This window comes from Carettochelys insculpta, chromosome 29, assembly GCF_033958435.1.
Source record: "Carettochelys insculpta isolate YL-2023 chromosome 29, ASM3395843v1, whole genome shotgun sequence".
NCBI lineage: Eukaryota > Metazoa > Chordata > Testudines > Carettochelyidae > Carettochelys > Carettochelys insculpta.
Genome location: NC_134165.1, coordinates 4642481 through 4659739, shown reverse-complemented (window position 1 = coordinate 4659739; position 17259 = coordinate 4642481). Strand labels below are relative to the sequence as shown.

Sequence of the window (17259 nt, the reverse complement as noted above, 5' to 3'; positions counted from 1 at the left end):
TGAATTTTTATGTTTTTTATGTTTTTATGTGTTTTTATGTCTGTTTTATGCCCATTAATCCTTTGTCTAAGAGACTCTGAAGTCTGTCCAATATACAAAGCATCTGAGCATTGTTGGCCCACCATGGCATACATGATGTTAGTTGATTCTGCCCCTCTACTCTCTGATTTGCTCACCTTGATAATATTTTTCTGATTTGTCAGCCTTGTTTACTGTTTTTGGTTCTCTGTGCCTTAAATATTGAGTCTGTTCTGCTACGGCTGTGGTCTGAAGAAGTGGGTCTGTCCCACGAAAGCTCATCACCTAATAAATTATTTTGTTAGTCTTTAAAGTGCTACTTGACTGCTTTTTTGTTTTGATACTATATAGACTAGCATGGCTTTCTCTCTGTTACTGTCTCATTAAAAATGCTGAAGTATAATACCATTTGTATGTCTGTGTAGTCACATTTCTACACTGATTAATAAAAACTTCTTATGTTCTACAAACTGATTTCCTTACTAATGCCAAAAGAGGTTTTTTTTTTCATATGAATTTAGTGGAAATTTCCATCTGTTTGGATTACATTAGACAGGTTGTGGGGGATCTAATTGCAGGGACAAAAAGTGGGACCTGATATAAAAATAACCCCAGAGGCACAAAGACCACTGACAAGGAGAGTGAAGTCTCTGCTCTACAGTCTTGACGAAGAAGCAATAGGCTTTTAGTTCATGTGGTAGAGCAGAGTGCTCTAGCTGCTAACGTCATAGGTTCAATCCCTCCTGCTGACAACCCAGGAGTGTCAGCCTTAGAAAAGGTTTGCTCCCCCCTGGTTTAGACTCTACAGCTGTGTCTTCGCTACAAAAATTACTTCAAAGTAAGCAACTTCAAAGTAGAGTGTCTACACATACCCTACTTTGAATAGGGCACTGCTCCATTCCCGGGAGTGGAGTAAGGACTTTGAAGTTGGGCTCCCCACTTTGAAGTTAATGTCAAAGTGAGGGAAAACGTGTAAACTCTCTCTTGGCTACTTCAGCGTAGTGCCTAACTTTGAAGTTAACTTCAAAATTAGTTCCAAGTGTAGATGTACCCTAGGAGATGCTCGTAAGTTGCTGCCTGTGTTAATCTCATCCATAATGTCTCTACTCACAGCCGTAAGCACAGGGGCACTTTTTGCTGCATGACTTTGGCAAGATTTGCTCTGAATTTGGGAGCCTGTGTGTGGGATTCATCCTCCCAGCCCTACCCCTTGGGCTAGCAAGATTCCGTGGGCCTGTCATGAATGAATGTATATCTGTAAAGCATTAAACCCACAGTGAGTGGGGTCTCTGCTGGCAAGCAGCCTGGTGAGCCAGTGGGAAGCGAGAGGGGTAGTTTGAATGGAAGCTGTTGCCTGCTGAGGGAGTCTTTCTTTGTCTGGCTGCAGCAGAGAGACCAAGCTGGCAGGCTTAGTGAATCCAGTTGAGCACAAAGCACTGTGTGTGGGGGGAGGCAGGATCATTTTACGGATGGGGAAATTGAGGCAGAGAGCACTACTATGACTTGCTCAAGGTCACGAGGCTGGAATTGAATCCAAGTCTCTTAAGGCTCAGCCGTGTACTTTCCCTACTAGCCCGTGCTGTCTCAGATGGTGCTCTGCCTTCACCACAACATCTCTGACTGGGGTAGAGACCCTGGGGCACAGTGGATACTCACAGAAGAGGAGGACCAGGGTTGTCAGGAGAAGTTTGAGAGCCATGATGACCAGTTTGGAGATCACCAGCTGCTGGTTTGTGAGAGGAGACATCTGGAAGGGGGAGGAAATATCTCTGATAAACCTGTCCTGGCCACACTCTGGCTCTTATCCCTCCACTCTCCAGCACTGAGTGGGACCCACTTCGGGCTCAAACCTGACAGTAATTAAAGGGCCAGGGATCTGCATGTAGTGTCTTTAGCAAAAAGGGCTTTTCTCCCCACTGTGTCTCAGGCATTTGAGTTAAATGGGCACCCAGAAAAATGAAAAGGCTGAAGCCAAAGGGTCAGACTCTGATCCCAGCTACACCAGTGTAAATCTAGAGCAATCTAGAGTACAGCTTGGTATTTACGTTGGGAGCAGATACTGGATCCAACTGTTTCCAAATCTTTCTTGGAAAACAATCACTTCCTCTATCAGGCAGTGAGGTTTCCCCTGCTGAGGGTGTGTATTGCTCTCAGTCTGGCCACCCTCCAGTCACTCCTGGGGCTTCCAGGGACAGTAGGATGGGCGAGATTCCCCTTCCTGCTCTGTTTTTTTAAACAGAGGAGAAAAGGAACTCCTTTTTGAACTTTTGTCAAGTAGCACAAAAGAGCAAAAGGGGAAGGAACCTCACTGCCTCCCAGCCCCCTGAGCCAGGGAACACAACACACAGAGCAGCAGGGCCCTTGCCAGCCAGCGAAGGAGCTAGCATGTCTCACCTTGGGGAGGGGACAGAGCCTAGCTCACATTTCTGGGACCTGCTGAGGTTCTCCAGCCAGATTCAGCATCTACCCTGGGAACCCTCAGATCTCTCAGCTATGCAGATGTCTTCCCTTCTGGGGATGTTAGCAGGCTGGGGGGTTCCCCCTGTGCTCTGCTATGGTGTTCTGCTGAAGAAGCAGGTACCTTACAATTCAAACCCAAGACACTGAGAGGGCCTAGCCACCTACAAGAGGAAAGGTCCTGTTATACCAGCACAGCCTACCTGTGTGTGTAGGCCAGGAGCAGAGGTAGGGGGCACTCTGGGCAGTGCTTCTTTGTGTGGGTGCGTCCTGGCCAAACCACTCAATGTGTGTGCACATGTATTGTGTGTCCAAAACGGAGACCCCGCAGGATGTGTGTGCGCTCACACCATTGCGCCTCTATGAACACAGCCTCCATTTATGTATGTGTGTGTAGGGAATGTGGCAGAAGGAACGCAATGCTGCTGAAGGCTGGGAGGAGTGTGTCTCCCAGAGCTCATCTGCATGAGAATGCAATGGTGTGCATGTGTGATACCTTTTCAGGCAAAGCCTAATGGGTAGCAAGTAAGCCATGAGATTTGGTCTATTGTAAACATGTAGTTGTAAAATCACAATTTAAGCTGACACTTAGTGCGGGACTTGTGAGATCTCACCAATGCTCTGGGTTGTTGTGGGGGACAGGACAGTCGCCACAGCTGCATGAGACATTGATTACACAGGGCTCCCTGGTTTAAAGCATTGTAGCAGAGAAGGGAAGGATTACTGGTTGATGTAGTTTGCAAGTCCTTGTCTATGTTGTAGTCATATTCTTATAAGTCTGGCTTGACTAGCTCTTCCCAGTTGTTGAAAGGTAGAGTTAGATGCTATGGTGTTTATGAAATCCCCTATAAAAGACACCAGGAACTGAAATTGCAGAGTAGCAGCTGAGGCCATGCAGAGCTGAAATTGCAGGGTTCTGCTTTAGGGCCATCCCAAGCAGTATGGTTGGGAACAATGATGGTAACTGGGGGGGGCAGCTGGTAGGAGCAGCAGTGGGCAATGGTGGCTGGTGGGCAGCTGGTAGGAGTGGTGGTGGATGACAGCAACTGGCAGGTGGCCAGCAGCAGCGGCGGCGGACTGGCAGGCGGCTGGTAGGAGCGGCAGCGGACGACCGCGACCGGCAGATGGCTAGTGGCAGCAAGGGGAGGCTGCAGACAAGTGGACAGCTAGTATTGCCCTGGTGATGTATCTGTGGGCTTTGGGTTTGGGACTGCACTGCAGAAGTACACCCTGTAACTGTGTAAAAAGCAGTCAAGTAGCGCTTTAAAGACTAGCAAAATAGTTTATTAGGGAAGCTTTCGTGGGACAGACCCACTTCTTCAGACCGGGTCTGTCCCACAAAAGCTCACCTAATAAACTATTTTGCTAGTCTTTAAAGTGCTACTTGACTGCTTTTTGTTTTGATAGTGTATAGACTAGCCCGGCTTCCTCTCTGTTACTACCCTGTAACTGTGTGGGGGGGGTAAAGGGCCAAGAGCCCCAGCAAGAGACTGGGTTCTACTGCATATGGGGATGGTATGTGGGTAAAAGGGGGTTTGTCTCTTCTGTGCTGAGATATACTGCATCTGTCACTGTAACCTTGGGGTAGGTTATGGTCATTAAACAAGCCATTTCTATCTCAGACTCTGTGCTTGCGAGGGGGGGAGAACCGCCTTACAGGCACCCAGCACGGGGGTGAAATTGTCCCAGGCCACTGGGTGGGGGCTCGAGCTGGTTGGTTGTATTGTTGACAGGAAAACCCCACAAGAGTTGAACCCGGCCCTTCTGGCAGGCATCTGGCGTTACTAGAAGGGTTACGTGTGTTTGTGTGAATGTGTATGCACGCACATGCCCCAGACAGAGCCACACAATGTTTCCACGTCTGTGGACCAGACTTCTCTGGTGAGTGCACACCCAGAATTACACAAAGAGGTGAATCCATTTGCACTGACACATGCCTGGCGTCCAAGGAAGTTGTATTCAAGGCAGGACCCTCCACCCGCCACACCCTGTCCAGCCCTGAGGGCCCTCTCACTTGCATGGCAGCTACAACGCTGCAGCTCAAGCTGGTTGAAAGCCTTCATTTGCCAGGCTGCCTGGCCCATGCCTGGGATCAGAGCTGTCCTCACCCACATGCAGACGCATAGGGCACTGGAAGATTTGGGGCACTGCTGGTCTTAATGTCCACCCATCTGGCTCTTCCTATCCCTGTTCTGTGGCTCTGCTTCCTCCTGTAGGCTCTCGTTAACTGAGGGCTTGTCTACACCGGTTTCTTTTATTCTGGAAAAATCCCCTTTTTCGAATTCCGCACCCCTGCCCCAAAGCATTCACACCGCCAAGCAAGATAATTTGAGATGAGGACTTTTCCCTTAAAATAATTACTCCAGCTCTGTGAACAATGTTTGCCAGCACCTCTCCCCTTATGTTCAAGGGCGAAAAGGAGCATGTGTGAACAAAGCACAGCGGTTACCAGCTCATCTGAAGGCTCCTTTTACAAAGCTGTGGCTGTGAACTGTGGCTGTAAATGAGAACGCTCCGATTCCCAATGCTGTGGTGGTGTGAACGCGATTTTCCAACATTACTTACTGAGGCATAAAAACGTTGAAATAAGCAATATAAGCCCCCCTACCCGGCAACGTAGACGTACCCTCAGTGTAAAAGCCAGGGCTGGTAGCAGACCCTGTGAAAGAGCTGCTCAAATGGTAATGAAGCCACTTAACAGGCATGTGTTTACCCCAGTCCGTTTCTTAATTTCCTATGTCAGTGTATGGGGCCTTAGCTTTAAAGAGGGGTGAGGAGCCTTTTTTGAGTTGGGGGCAAGTGCCCCACAGAAAAATCAGTTGGGGACCTCATGTGAGGTGGAAAAAAAACCTTTCACACATGTTGCACACAATCGAGAAGCGGAAAAAAAGACATTCACTTCACTGCACTCAAGCTGCACCCCAGAGCCTAGGGAGACCAAGGCCAGTAGATTCTGGGGGGCCCTCTAGGTTATGGGGAGGAGCCAAAATGAGGGGTTCAGTGCAGTGGAGGGGGCTTTTGGGGACCAGGCTGGAGTGGGGATGTGGGATCCAGGCAGGAGGTAGGTACAGGATTGAGCTTGGGGTGTGAGGTCTGGGTGGGGTGCAGCAGGGGGCTCAGAGTGAAGGTGCGGAGTCTGCATGGGGTGTACGGTGCAGGAGGTGGTGGGGGTGGGGTGTCAGGGAGGGCGCAGAAGGGGGCTGGGTGGGAGTGCAGGGGCTGGGGGGAGGGGCTGGAAATTGGGGCACTTGCCTGGTGCAGTTCCCACTGTGTGCGTGCACCGCTCTGCATGTGGCAAGGAAGTGCTCCCCACCTGGCCCATTCCCCACTGCTCTGACTGGCCACGATTTGGCCATGGGAGTGACAGGGGAGGGGAGGTAGGGGTACAGAGGAGAAGTGCTTCCCTGCAGCACATGGGAGCCTTTTCCTTTCCCTTGCCCAGCAGAGCACACAGGCCAGTTCAAGTCCTACTTGCCTGGATTGGAGGCTCAGGGCTCCCCCCACATGGTTAGGACCTGGAAGTGGTGCCCCACCCGTGTGGCTGGTGCCTCCCCACTGGCTCACGCCCCAGTGGGGAAGGGGGAGCTAGGATCCTCAAGACCAGATCCAGATAAGCCACGAGCCAGATCGGGCCCACGGGCCGTATGTTCCCTGCCCCTGGTTTAACATTTGTTTTAAAACTATTTCATTCGTGTGTTGCTGAAGATTGTAAAATCCCATCTCTAAAAATCATTGGCCCATCAGGAAACATTCAGCCAACAGTGAACCATGGGAGGCACCAGGTGTACTGAATGGCCTTTACCACAAACCCTCAGCCTGGAATGTGGGCTGTGGTATCCCCCCGGCAAAGAGCTAAGTCATGCACAGACAGATGACTTGCTCATGTGACAAACGCCATCTTTGAGCTGTACTGTTACCCAGCGAGAACAATGCGAGCTCCTCCACACGGCAGAGGGCACATAAAGGGCTGTGGGAATCTCTCCATTTTGTCTTCAGTCCAACTTCTCACCACTGGAGAGTCTTTGCTGTGAACTGAAACTCTGAACAAAGGACTCCATGACCCATCCAATGTGGATTTATTCCAGAGACTTGACTAAAGCCAGAAGTTTATTCCATCACTGCCACAAGCCTGCCCCAAGAACTCAGCAATTGTTGTATGTACGGCATATAAATCCTTTAACAATTTTCTTTTCCTTTCTTTCTTTCTTATAAACCTTTAGATTTCAGATTCTAAATGCTTTTTGGGTAAGATTCTGAGTTCTGCACCTGGGCTGGTCCTTTGGGATCGGGAAGAAACTTTTTATTTGACGAGGTTGGTTTTCATAACCTCTCTTCCATATAAGGCATGTTTCTGGTGGTGACACAAAAGAACTGGAGTATCTGAGAGAATTGCTTCTGTCAGATGACTACATTGCCCTATGGCAAATATGGGACACCGGCCTCCGGGGATGGGAGGCTGCCGTCCCATGTCGGGACTTCTCAGCGATGGGGGCTGCTGCCCCACACCAGACATGGGGGCTCTGCAGCCTCCCGATGAAGGGGAGTGGAGGATGGGGGCTCCATGATCTCCTGGGGGGGAGGGTGCTGAGAGTAGGGGTTCTGCAGCCTCCCGGTGGGGGTGGGGGTGGGAGGAGAGGTAGATTGGGGAACAGAGCAGCCGCCCTATGGAGGAGCTCCTGGCAGCAGGGTCTGCCACCCTAAGCCACAAGGCGTCAGGGAACTGGGGAGCTGCCCTACAGCGTTGCTCCCTGGCAGAAGCTGCCACTCCGAGACAGCGGATGCTGGGGAATGGGAGCCACACAACATACAGGGCAATTTGCTGATCTTCTTTAAAAAGTTGGCACACCTGTGAGACAGCTTAAATAACAGACTGTCCCAGTAAAAAGAGGATGAATCATTACCCTGTGCTGGTGTGAACTGTTGCTAGTCAGTAGGGTGAACAGAAGTGCTCTTTGTGACTGGTTGGGTGCCTTACAGTGGTGTGTCTCAGTCTTGGCCTGTAAGCAGCCTCGTCTCTTAAGCAATTTGCCCTGAATTGATACTGTCAACAGTGATCCCCAGGAACCTCCGTGTGAGAGGCCACAGTGGGAGAAATAGGCCCTTGTGTGGAGAAGGAGCGCATGAGGCCCAGGGGCTGGCATTGGGCTGGAACGATGCCTGGCCCAGGGGTGCATTTCTGCTGGTGCTCAGAGCATGGGGGAGGGGACGCTCTTCTGTTGCTTACACAGGAGCAGCTTTCTCGCAAATCCACCTGTAGCGCATATGGCAGGGCTCATCGTTCCACCTGCTGTCCTCGTGCAGGTGGGCACAGTCCTCATCTTTGATGTGTAAACTGTACATGTTATTGGGTTCCCCTGTGGACCAAGACCTATAAGGGGAGAAAGAGAAGAGCCCTCAAGCCACTGGGCCACTGGTTTCAGATCAGGTGGTCCTATCTGTGTGCTGCCTGGTAAACAGCTCCTGACCCCAGCATTATCTAAAGCAGCCTCAGGGCTGGTCTCACAGTTATGGTCAGGCCCCTGCAGGGTTGTAGGCAGCCAAAAAATAGCCAAAACCCAGCAGGGTGCTGGTCGTACCCTTTCCCTTGAGGTTTTTCTTCTCTTTCCCAAGGCCTTGAACCCTGACCAGTTCAGAGGGTGGGAGTTTAAGGTCCCTTATGGCTTCTTGATGGCAGATGTTGGCCTCAGGGAATAAACGGAAACATCAGTCTCCCAAGCAGGCAGGCAGTGCTCTTCCTGAGTGGGGGCTGGTGGCATTTTCACCAAAACTCACAGGTTCATTAAATCCATCCCAAAACAGACATAGTTTTTAAATTTTGAATTATGCAAGTGAATGCAGGGTTGGGGACAGAGGCAATGAATGCTCCCTTGGCTCCATGTGCCGAGCTCAGAGACAGAGCCTTCCTTCAGGGGAGACTAAATCACTTTACAAAGCATCATTTGGCCATTTTGCAGATGGGGAAACTGAGGCAAAGAGCGGGGCAGTGACCTTGCCCAAGGCCACCAAGGTGCCATGTTAGCAGGGGTAGAAACTGCAGCCTACCACAGTAAAAACTTCTCTTTTCCATGATGTCTCAGCCCAGGACTGCCTAGGAGAGCCCCGTGGGCTAGGAACTGTGCTCAGTCAGTCCCTGTGGTCCAGTCAGTCCTAGGCCCCTCAGCTGTCGCGGTCAATGAGCACCAAGTGTGACATGTTGACGCCTTTGCTACTGGGAACTGGGCTGAGACCCAGCCCACTCATTCCATACAGAAGGTACCCAGCAGCAATGCCACAGATCTGGGCCTGACTGGAACCAGTGACCTGCAGGGGGCCAATAATGCATCCAGTCATTCAGTCCTCAGGGCACGCAACCAAATACAAGCAGCTGCATCCCAGGCTGCAGCCTTGGAACTCTGGAGGTGCAGAGCAGGGGCAGGTGGGGAACGCTGGGGCGGGAAGAGGAGAGCAGAGGATTGCCCCACACTTACGTGAATGTCACAGGGCTGTTGTCCACCCACTGCCAGGTGCCTTCAGTGCTTTTGTCAGTGAAGCCAATCCAGTGACGAACTGACTCAATTTTAACGGCCAAGTAATTCTAGAAGGGGGACGAGGGTATTGGGTGGTTAGAACTGGAGCACAAGCTAGGATTCCTGCTGGCCCTCTGAACAGGGGCATTTCCCCCACAGGAAGCTGGGGGATCCAGGAGGGTTGTACCTGCTCCATTTGATTGTTGATCACCACCAGATCAGCACCCTGGCTCTGACAGGAGCTTCTGGCCTCCTGCCAGCTCTTGATACTGGTTGAGAAAAGGTAGCACCTCCCATGGTACTGCTCCCAGCCGGACTGGCACTGGCTAGTACCTGCCGGAAAAAACACAACAGGGCTGGCATGTGACTGGAGAGGGTTGGGCAGGAGGGGCTCCCACTCTGGATAAACTCAGCGAATGCCTGTGGTGGCTGCTGGGTATCCCAGGGGCTTCCTTCAAGCAAGCCTGGCCTAGGAAAGTATTTCTGAAGGGCTCAGCTGGGAGGTCAACTGGGGAATAGTATTCATTCGTTTTATGCTTCCTCCAAAAGGGGAGAAAATTCTGACAATTGCTGCGGCCCTCGCTGATTGGGCCCCTTGCGTGAGGCACTGCACAGATGCAGAACAGAACAAAGCTCCTGCTGTGCGGGGCTGACAAGCTAAGCAAGCTGAGTCGCGAGCGTCTCTCACCATTCCCTCTCTGGGCAGCCTCCAGGATCCTGTAGGTCTCAGCCCTGATGTCTTCTCGGTCATGTTTTGCTTTGGCCAGATCCCTGGACACTGGAAACACATGCTGTCATGGATGGGAATGGGGTCACTTCCCTTTAAATCATTTGGGAGCCTTGACCAGTGCTCACCATTTTCTGGGTGGCCAAAGCTGCCAGAAGCCAGCCAGAGCCATGGGTGTGCAGCTCGGGCTTGGCCTGGTGTGTTTGTGCACAGATCACAAACACTGGGATTTGGGCTTGGCTGTGACACTGAAATGGGGCCCTTTTCCAGCAGCAGGTGGTACCAAACTTGTCACAATCGGTCTGATACAGTCAGTAGAGACTGGAGACCTGGCCGACTACTGTAGCTGGGCCCAAACATTTTACCAGGGTCAAATTTATTCAGCTACGCTCCCCCCTCTCTGCCCAACTCCCAGTGGGATCCCTGCCCCTCTCCCTGCGCCTCAGCTCCCTACCCCTGGCTCTGCAGCATCCACAACTCATTGCACCTGGGCCTCCTCCTGCTCAGCCCTGGAATCTACGGGCCTCTTCTCTGTCCCTAATGGGTCCCCAACACCTCTCCTCCCATCCCCTCCCCACATTTCCTCAAATGATTCTGGAGACCAAGAAACAGCCTCTGTAGCCAGCCCAGCACAGCCCACAAAGGCTGAACCAGGAACACATGGGGGTGAGAATCCCTGGCACTAAAGGCTGCTTGCTCAGGCTGGATCCCCAGTGTGGGACCCCAGATTGCCCTGGCTCCCAGGGTTGGGATTCTCCAGCCACATCTCAGCTTCCTGCTAGCATCCAACTGTCCCTTTCCTCTGTAAGCCCTGCTTCACACCCCACACGCCCTCACCTTCCGCTTTCAGCGTGCCCTGGTCTGACTTCAGCTTCTTCAGCTCTTCAGCCAGCTCCACCTCTGGGGGACAAACAGAGCCCATCATGCACTTGGAGCACCTCTGGGTCCAAAGCTGAGTGAGAACGGGGAGGGCTGGGGAGTGGCCGGGGAGTGGGAATAGGAAGGCAGGTCACAGCGGAGAGACAAGAGGGATGCAGGGGGTCATAGATGGGGAGTCAGACTGTGGAACTCTGAGTGCTCTGGTACGTACCAGTGCTGTGCATCACGGTCTGATTCACATGAAGCATCTTCAGTTGCTTCATCACCTCAGAGCCTGGAAGAGACAGAGCTCGCTGAACTGGAAACCAACTGTCCACCCTACCCTTGTCTCTCGGAACAGGGTCTTGTGCCCCATCAGAGTGGATCCTTGGGGCCTCCCAGGGCTGGGTTCCTTCCCTGAAGGAGGCTGCACACGGGAGATCTGCTTTCACGCCCAGCCCCTCCTTGCCCTGATGGTCAGTGGGAATCCAGATGGGCATGAATTGTCCCAGGCCAGACAGTGAGGTGACGTAGAATTTGGGGCCCCCTCAATTCCTCCCCTGTGCTCATTCCTCCAGACCCATGGATGGCTACCAGCCTTGCCTAGGGGACAGCCGGTTACTGAGATTCAATAGGGACCCTCCAGAATGGTCAGTAATAGAACACCTCATCACGAACACCCTTCACAAATAGAATGGGCTGAAACATAGAGAGATGAAGCCGAGGATCTGCCAAGATCTGGTGGTCAGTCTCCAAACCTGTGGCCCTGAAACGCGGCCCTGCATTTTCAGGATGGAAAAGAAGTTGGATGCCATTCGGATGGAGCATCTTCCAGTGACTGAAAACATGAACTGCTTAGTGCGCAGGTCTACAGAAGGGACCCGCTTCCTAACAGCTCCGCTTCTGCTCTGCTAGACAGGTGCCCAATCCTCTCTCAGGCAGCATGCTCATCGGCTGTGAAGTCCTGCCGCCTGGCCTGAGAGAACCTTCTTGGACTTGGACTCGAGGACAGCAGGATGGAAGAGCCAAAACACGATGGCTGGATGGTGGCAGAGACCCAACTCCTTCCCATGCATCTGACCTCCCAGTATGCAGCTTTGGCCCAGGACGGAACACCATGGAGGCCTGGAAGGCCTTCAGTTACCTCTATGCTGTCCACTTCAGAGCAAGAGAACTGACCAGCCCTCTAGCCTATTGTTTTCATGCCCGGGCGCAAGTCTCCAGTGTCAGCACATGGCACAGGGCTTGTACAAAGCCATTGCTTCTTGTAATCTACCAGTGTGAGCCCCATTGGAGGGAGCCCTGCTTTGCACCAATGAGGCACTCCTCTATGAATAGGTTCGCCTCACCATTTAGCTATCAGGATGGTGTCTCCAGGGATGGGGACAGATTTCCTGGCACTTGGAGCCTTTAACAGATTGGGCCCATGTAGTGCCACTCTGCTCAGCCACCCGCTATGGAATGGCTGGTGACCTGCTCTGGTCTGGGCTCCGCAGGATTTCAGCACAGATGCCCTGAACAGTCTCTTCTGGCCGCAGCTCTTTCTGTGCCCTCCAGGCGAGAGCAGCATGTGTGGCGCACGACAGAGCCTCATGCCCTCCCCCAGGAGCTGGACCTGCTGGCTGCTTCCAGGGTGCAGGGGCAGTGCAGTGCCCCATGACATGCTGGCTTCAGGCAGTCTGCCCTGGCACTGCTTCCCAGGGGCTGCCCAGGTAAGCCTGAGCTCCAGCCCCCTGTGCCACCCTGAGTCCCACCCACAATTGCTGAGTATCTTCCTGAACCACGAACTTCTCATCCCTAGTCCCAACTGAAAGCCTGAAACCTGAGTCCAAAGCCTGTACCCCTGCTGTACCCCAGCCCCCAGCCCAGAGCTTGTACCCCCTGCTGTACCCCAACCCCCAGCTCTGAACCTATACTCCCTCCTGCCCAACCCCCTGCCTACAGCGTGTACCTCCTCCTGCCCCCAACACCAAGCCCTAAGATTGTATCCTGCACACCCCAGTGCTCAGCCCTAACCCCCTCCCTAAACCTAGAAACCCTCCTGCACCCCAAGTCCCTTAGACCTAGCCCCACCCCAGAGCCTGCAGCCCCAGCTGGAGTCCTCACAACCCTGCACCCAACCCCCTTGCCCCAGGCCTTAGCCCCGCCCCACTTAGAACCCCTTGGCCCCATGAGTTGTGTTATGTGAATTGTGTTATGTGTGCCCATATGAAGGTGATGTATTGCACACCACCTCCATGTCGCACATCACCTCCATACTGATGAACACAACACAATCAATCTCACTCGGGGTGGGAACAAGAGGGGCAGCAGCTGAATTGTTACCATTGGCTCTCAGCAGGGATTGATCAGCGCGCATCTGCTCCAGCTGCCTGGACATCGTGGCATCTAGAAAGAGGGACAAGTGCCAGCTGTTGGTTACGTGCCTGGCGGGGACTCGGCATAGGGATGGGTTTTCAGTTTGGATTTCTGGCCCAGGGAAGAATACTGCAGTTCTATTTCCTCAGTTCCCCTCTTGCTGACTTGTGGCTGGGAAGACAGGCTCCTGGTCTTCTCTGCCCTGGCGCAGTATGGCCAAGCCCAAATGTTAAAAAAAAATGATGAGATGGGCTTAAAGATAATGAAATGTGTAAACAAGAATCACTCTTTGCCTGCTGGTTCCTGAGCTGGTATGTTCCTTTCTCAGGCTTTTCTCCCGCCTCTATTTTTTGAGTGCTGAGTCTCACCTAACCACATGACTCCAGGAGCAGGATCTTTAATTCAACCGCCTTGCATTGGCAATGCTGGGACAGCCAGCCACTTGAGCCAAAGGAGTAGCTCCATTTGCTGGCAGCAATAGTTGGCCTGTCCCAACACACCCTCAACTAGCTTGTCGCACATGGGGACACGTTCATGCATCAAATTTCAGTGCCTCCTTGCTCAGAGCAGGGGCCCTGGGAATGCCCCACCAAAGGTGTCCATTTTGTGATTTCCCCAGGGATGCTGGACTCTGTCCCAAGCCCCAGCCCCACTCCACCCCTCTCAGAAATCTCCCGCCACCACCCCCACTCTGCCGCTTCCCACCTCCACTTGGCCTTGCCTTATTCTGCCCTTCCCCCACCACTTCCTGCCCTGCTCCTTCCCCTCCCTTTGAATCCCCCCAGACAGCTGATTGGGATGGGAGGGAGGAGCTGGGAGGGACAGGGAGGTGCTGATTGGGGGGCTGCTGGTGGGTGCTGAGTACCCACTGTTTTTTCAGTTGGATGCTCCAGCCCTGGAGCACTCATGAAGTTGGTGCCTATTGGCTCCACTGCTGTGAGCTGGTGGGCGGGTGGCACTGGGTGTGTTTCTGTGTCGACGTCCCAGGACACTTACACTTTGCAATCACCACAGCAAGGAGGACAGCCCACAGCAAACACGATACAGCGTGTAGGATGTAAAGGGTTGATGGGGACCTTGCTGCATCCTTCAGGCCACAAGAACAGGGCAGCCAGGCCCTGCCTGGAAAGGAGAGGCAGAGACAGGTGGTTAGCGTGTGAGTCCCCGCCCCACGGGGAAGGCACTAGGGAAATCAGCAGTTATTGTTTTAGCCTTTGCTAGCTCATAGTGGATCTGGGGCCAGCACCACACGGCAATTCACACCAAAAGACTGGGAAAGCCAGCAGGAATTTTAACATGCTTTTGTGTAGCTCCAGCTAGAATCCTAGGGCTGGAAGGGATCTCAGGAGATATTAAGAGTCCAGCCCCCTGCCCAAAGCAGGAATGACCCCAACTAAATCACCCCAGCCAGGACTTTGTCAAGCGGGGACTTAAACACCTCTGGGGATGGAGATTCCACCCCCTCTGTAGGTAACACATTGAGACCACCGCTCCTCCTGCCATCCATCACTACAGAGAACAGCCCCTCTCCACCCTCTGGAACCCGGAGATGTTCACATGCTAAGCTGCAGAGGTCCCAGGACTGAGTCTGCCGATATCCTCTTTAGAATCCCCCGCCCCCTTCAGGAAAGTTGAAGGCTGCTATCAACTTCCCCTCACTCTTGCGTTCTGCAAAGTCAATAACCCCAAATCCCTCAGCCTGGCCTCTAAGGTCATGTGCTCCGGTCCCCTAATAAATTTTGGTGCCCTCTGCTGGACCCTCTCCAACACATCCACATCCTGTTTCATTCCCCCGCAGGGCTCCCTATAAGCTGAGCGTTGAGGTGGTCGCCCAGGAGACATTCAGGTGCTGCCCACCAGATGCATTGAGCGCACCCAGCTGGCAGCATTTTACTGGTGGTGCACATAACCAATTGATTCTGCATATAATGTAAAAATTAGGGGGGACACTGTTCTCTGCCCCGACCCTGTCTCCTCTTACTAACATCCAAGATACTGCTCAATGGCTCATGCCTCTGCATTTATCCCACCTACTGCACCCGCTGCTTGACCTGGGACCCCTTTTCATGGCTGCTGTACCCCAACCACAGCCTCCTCTCTCAAAGCCCTGAGCTCCCCTTGGCTCTGTCTCCCAAGAATACTCCCCCTCAAGGCAAAGACATGCACCATGAAGCCCCCCCAGCCAAGGACGTTGCCCCTCAGCTCTGGCTGCTCTCTCTCCTGTGTTTTAGCCCCCTGCAGATATGGACCAGCCACTGGCTCAAAAGGTTGCTCCCTGCATGGAGCTCTGTGTGCCCTTGATATCCCCTCTCCAGCCCTCTGTGTTCCGATCAACAGGAGGCTTGGGAGAGGAAGCAGCTGCATCCCCAGCCCCTACATCAGCCCCTTCGCTTCCCAGGGATGAAAGTAAAAAAGAGGAAGAAAAGAGCCCCAAATCTGCTGCAAATGCAGAATTGTTTGTACCCGGGAAGCATGCGACACCCTCCCCTTGCACAACCCGGGTTGTGATGCTTGGTCAGCAGGACTTGCACCTCAGGGTCTGGCTAGGCACTGGGGACAAGGCTGCTGATGGCAGGACCTGGGGTGTGTATTAGAGCATCGTGCCAGACTGGATTTTTAATCCTGCTCCTGTTCTATGTTGCAGTTCTAATTCCTGCTCTTATGGCCACTTCACTGCAGGCTTTAATGTGTATCACGGGCTCCTCTGCCCAGAAACTTATGCATCATCAGCAGTGTAGGGTAAGTGCAAAATCCCTCTCTCCTTATCCTTTCCCATACAGCCCCTCTCTCTCCAGCACACCCTGTCCAGCTAGCTAGTTTTTTTCTTTTCATTGAATCATAAAATCATCACAGCAGGACCAAGCACCATCTAGACCATCCCTGATAGATGTCTGTCTAACCTGCTCTTAAATATCTTCAGTGATGGAGGTTCCACAACCTCCCAGGGCAATTTATTCCAGTGTTTAACCACCCTGACAGTTAGGAAGTTTTTCCTAATGTCCAACCTAAACCTCCCTTGCTTCAGTTTACGCCCATTGTATCTTGTTCTATCATCAGAGGTCAATGAGAAAAAATTTCCTCACTCCTCTTTATAACCCTCTTTTAGGTACTTGAAAACTGCTATCATGTCCCCTTTAAGTCTTCTCATTTCTAAACTAAACAAGCCCAGATCTTTCAGTCTTTCCTCATAGCTTGTGTTCTCTAGACCTTTAGTAATTTTTATTGCTCTTCTCTGGACATTCTCTAATTTCTCCACCCTTTCTTGAAATGTGGTGCCCAGAACTGGACACAATACTCCAACTGAGGCCTAATCAGCACGGAGTAGAACAGAAGAATGACTTATCTCGTCTTGCTCACAACGCTCCTGTTAATGATCGTAAATCATACAAACCCCTACAATTTCTGGTGGAGAGATTCAGCATCCCATCAAATTAGAAGAGGGAGGAAAGTGTGTTAGGAAAAGAAAGGAATGAACCAGTGAGTGAGAAAGAGAGAAATGAGGAGAACATAAAAAAGCGATAAATGAAAGAAGGAGGACTTACCCCTGCCTCAACTACCCCTTCCCCACCCTTGTAGTTGTGCTCATCCCTGCCAGCACTTGCAGACACACAGACTGGTGAGCAGAGAGAACTCTTGGACATTGTGTTTACCTTCCCTATACCAGAAGAAAAGCTTTGTGAAGTTGAAAAGCTTGTCCCTTTCCCCAAGAGAAGTTAGTCCAAGAAAAGATATTACCTCATCCATCTTGTCTCTCACACACCTTGGGACCAGTAAAGTTAACTCCCCCATCTATCTATCCATCCACTTGGAGATCCCTTACTGCTGTACTACTCAAGCACCCAACGCAAACATGACAAAATCTTTGGCAGTCTCAGCCTGGCTCCTGCTTATGTCTCAAATACCACATCCCAGAGTAAAAACCTGCCCTCTGTTCCCTCCCCATCACCTTCTAGAGGCTAGGCACCCCTTTGTGGTGCAGCTGTGCCTGCCAGAACCCATTCTGCAGACCTTTCTCGTGCTGCCCACCCTTCTGTTTCATTGGGTGGGGGATCTGCAGGATCAGGGCCTGTACTGATAGAGTCAGTGACAGTGGGATCTTCCATGATTGCGGACTGGGAGTTACCTGGTCTTCCAGACACCATTTCTGCCTCTTGTTCCTTGAGTGCCACTTGGTCAGACTCTTCACACTTCTGGTAAATGTGGCCTGAAGCCATCACTGAACGTCTCCCAGTCCCAACTGTGCAGCAGTGGGTTTTCTAATGACTGAGACTCTGTGTAGCTTTCCTTGGAAAGGAAATGAACAGTGCACACACTCAGTCACCCTTCCTCTCTTCA

At 52.2% G+C, this 17259-nt stretch overlaps 2 protein-coding genes across 2 annotated transcripts in view; one reads left to right on the top strand and one right to left on the bottom strand.

The window, feature by feature from the left end:
• Nucleotides 1–11490, top strand: part of LOC142003214 (hepatic lectin-like) — a 25470-nt gene extending 13980 nt beyond the window's left edge. Inside the window, exon 6 of the mRNA XM_074979961.1 lies at nt 11358–11490. Coding sequence (XP_074836062.1) covers nt 11358–11481 — 124 coding nt within the window. The 3' untranslated portion in view covers nt 11482–11490. The remainder of the gene's footprint in view (nt 1–11357) is intronic.
• Nucleotides 6570–17259, bottom strand: LOC142003213 (uncharacterized). The gene is made up of 9 exons (XM_074979959.1): nt 17048–17259; nt 13921–14046; nt 12892–12954; nt 10799–10861; nt 10546–10608; nt 9670–9759; nt 9169–9314; nt 8943–9049; nt 6570–7843 (listed from the first exon to the last, which is right to left on the bottom strand). The coding sequence occupies exons 1-9, from the start codon at nt 17136–17138 to the stop codon at nt 7696–7698; spliced, it is 897 nt and encodes a 298-aa protein (XP_074836060.1). The 5' UTR covers nt 17139–17259; the 3' UTR covers nt 6570–7695.

What these genes read in the sequence shown, in the direction of transcription:
- LOC142003213 (XM_074979959.1), bottom strand. Translation starts at nt 17,138, where the DNA reads ATGGCTTCAGGCCACATTTACCAGAAGTGTGAAGAGTCTGACCAAGTG. An exon ending in AATGGTGTCTGGAAGACCAG is followed by an intron (nt 14,047 to 17,047) that starts GTAACTCCCAGT and finishes TCTCCTTTCCAG; the next exon opens with GCAGGGCCTGGCTGCCCTGT. An exon ending in AACAGCCCTGTGACATTCAC is followed by an intron (nt 7,844 to 8,942) that starts GTAAGTGTGGGG and finishes CTCCCCTTATAG; the next exon opens with GTCTTGGTCCACAGGGGAAC.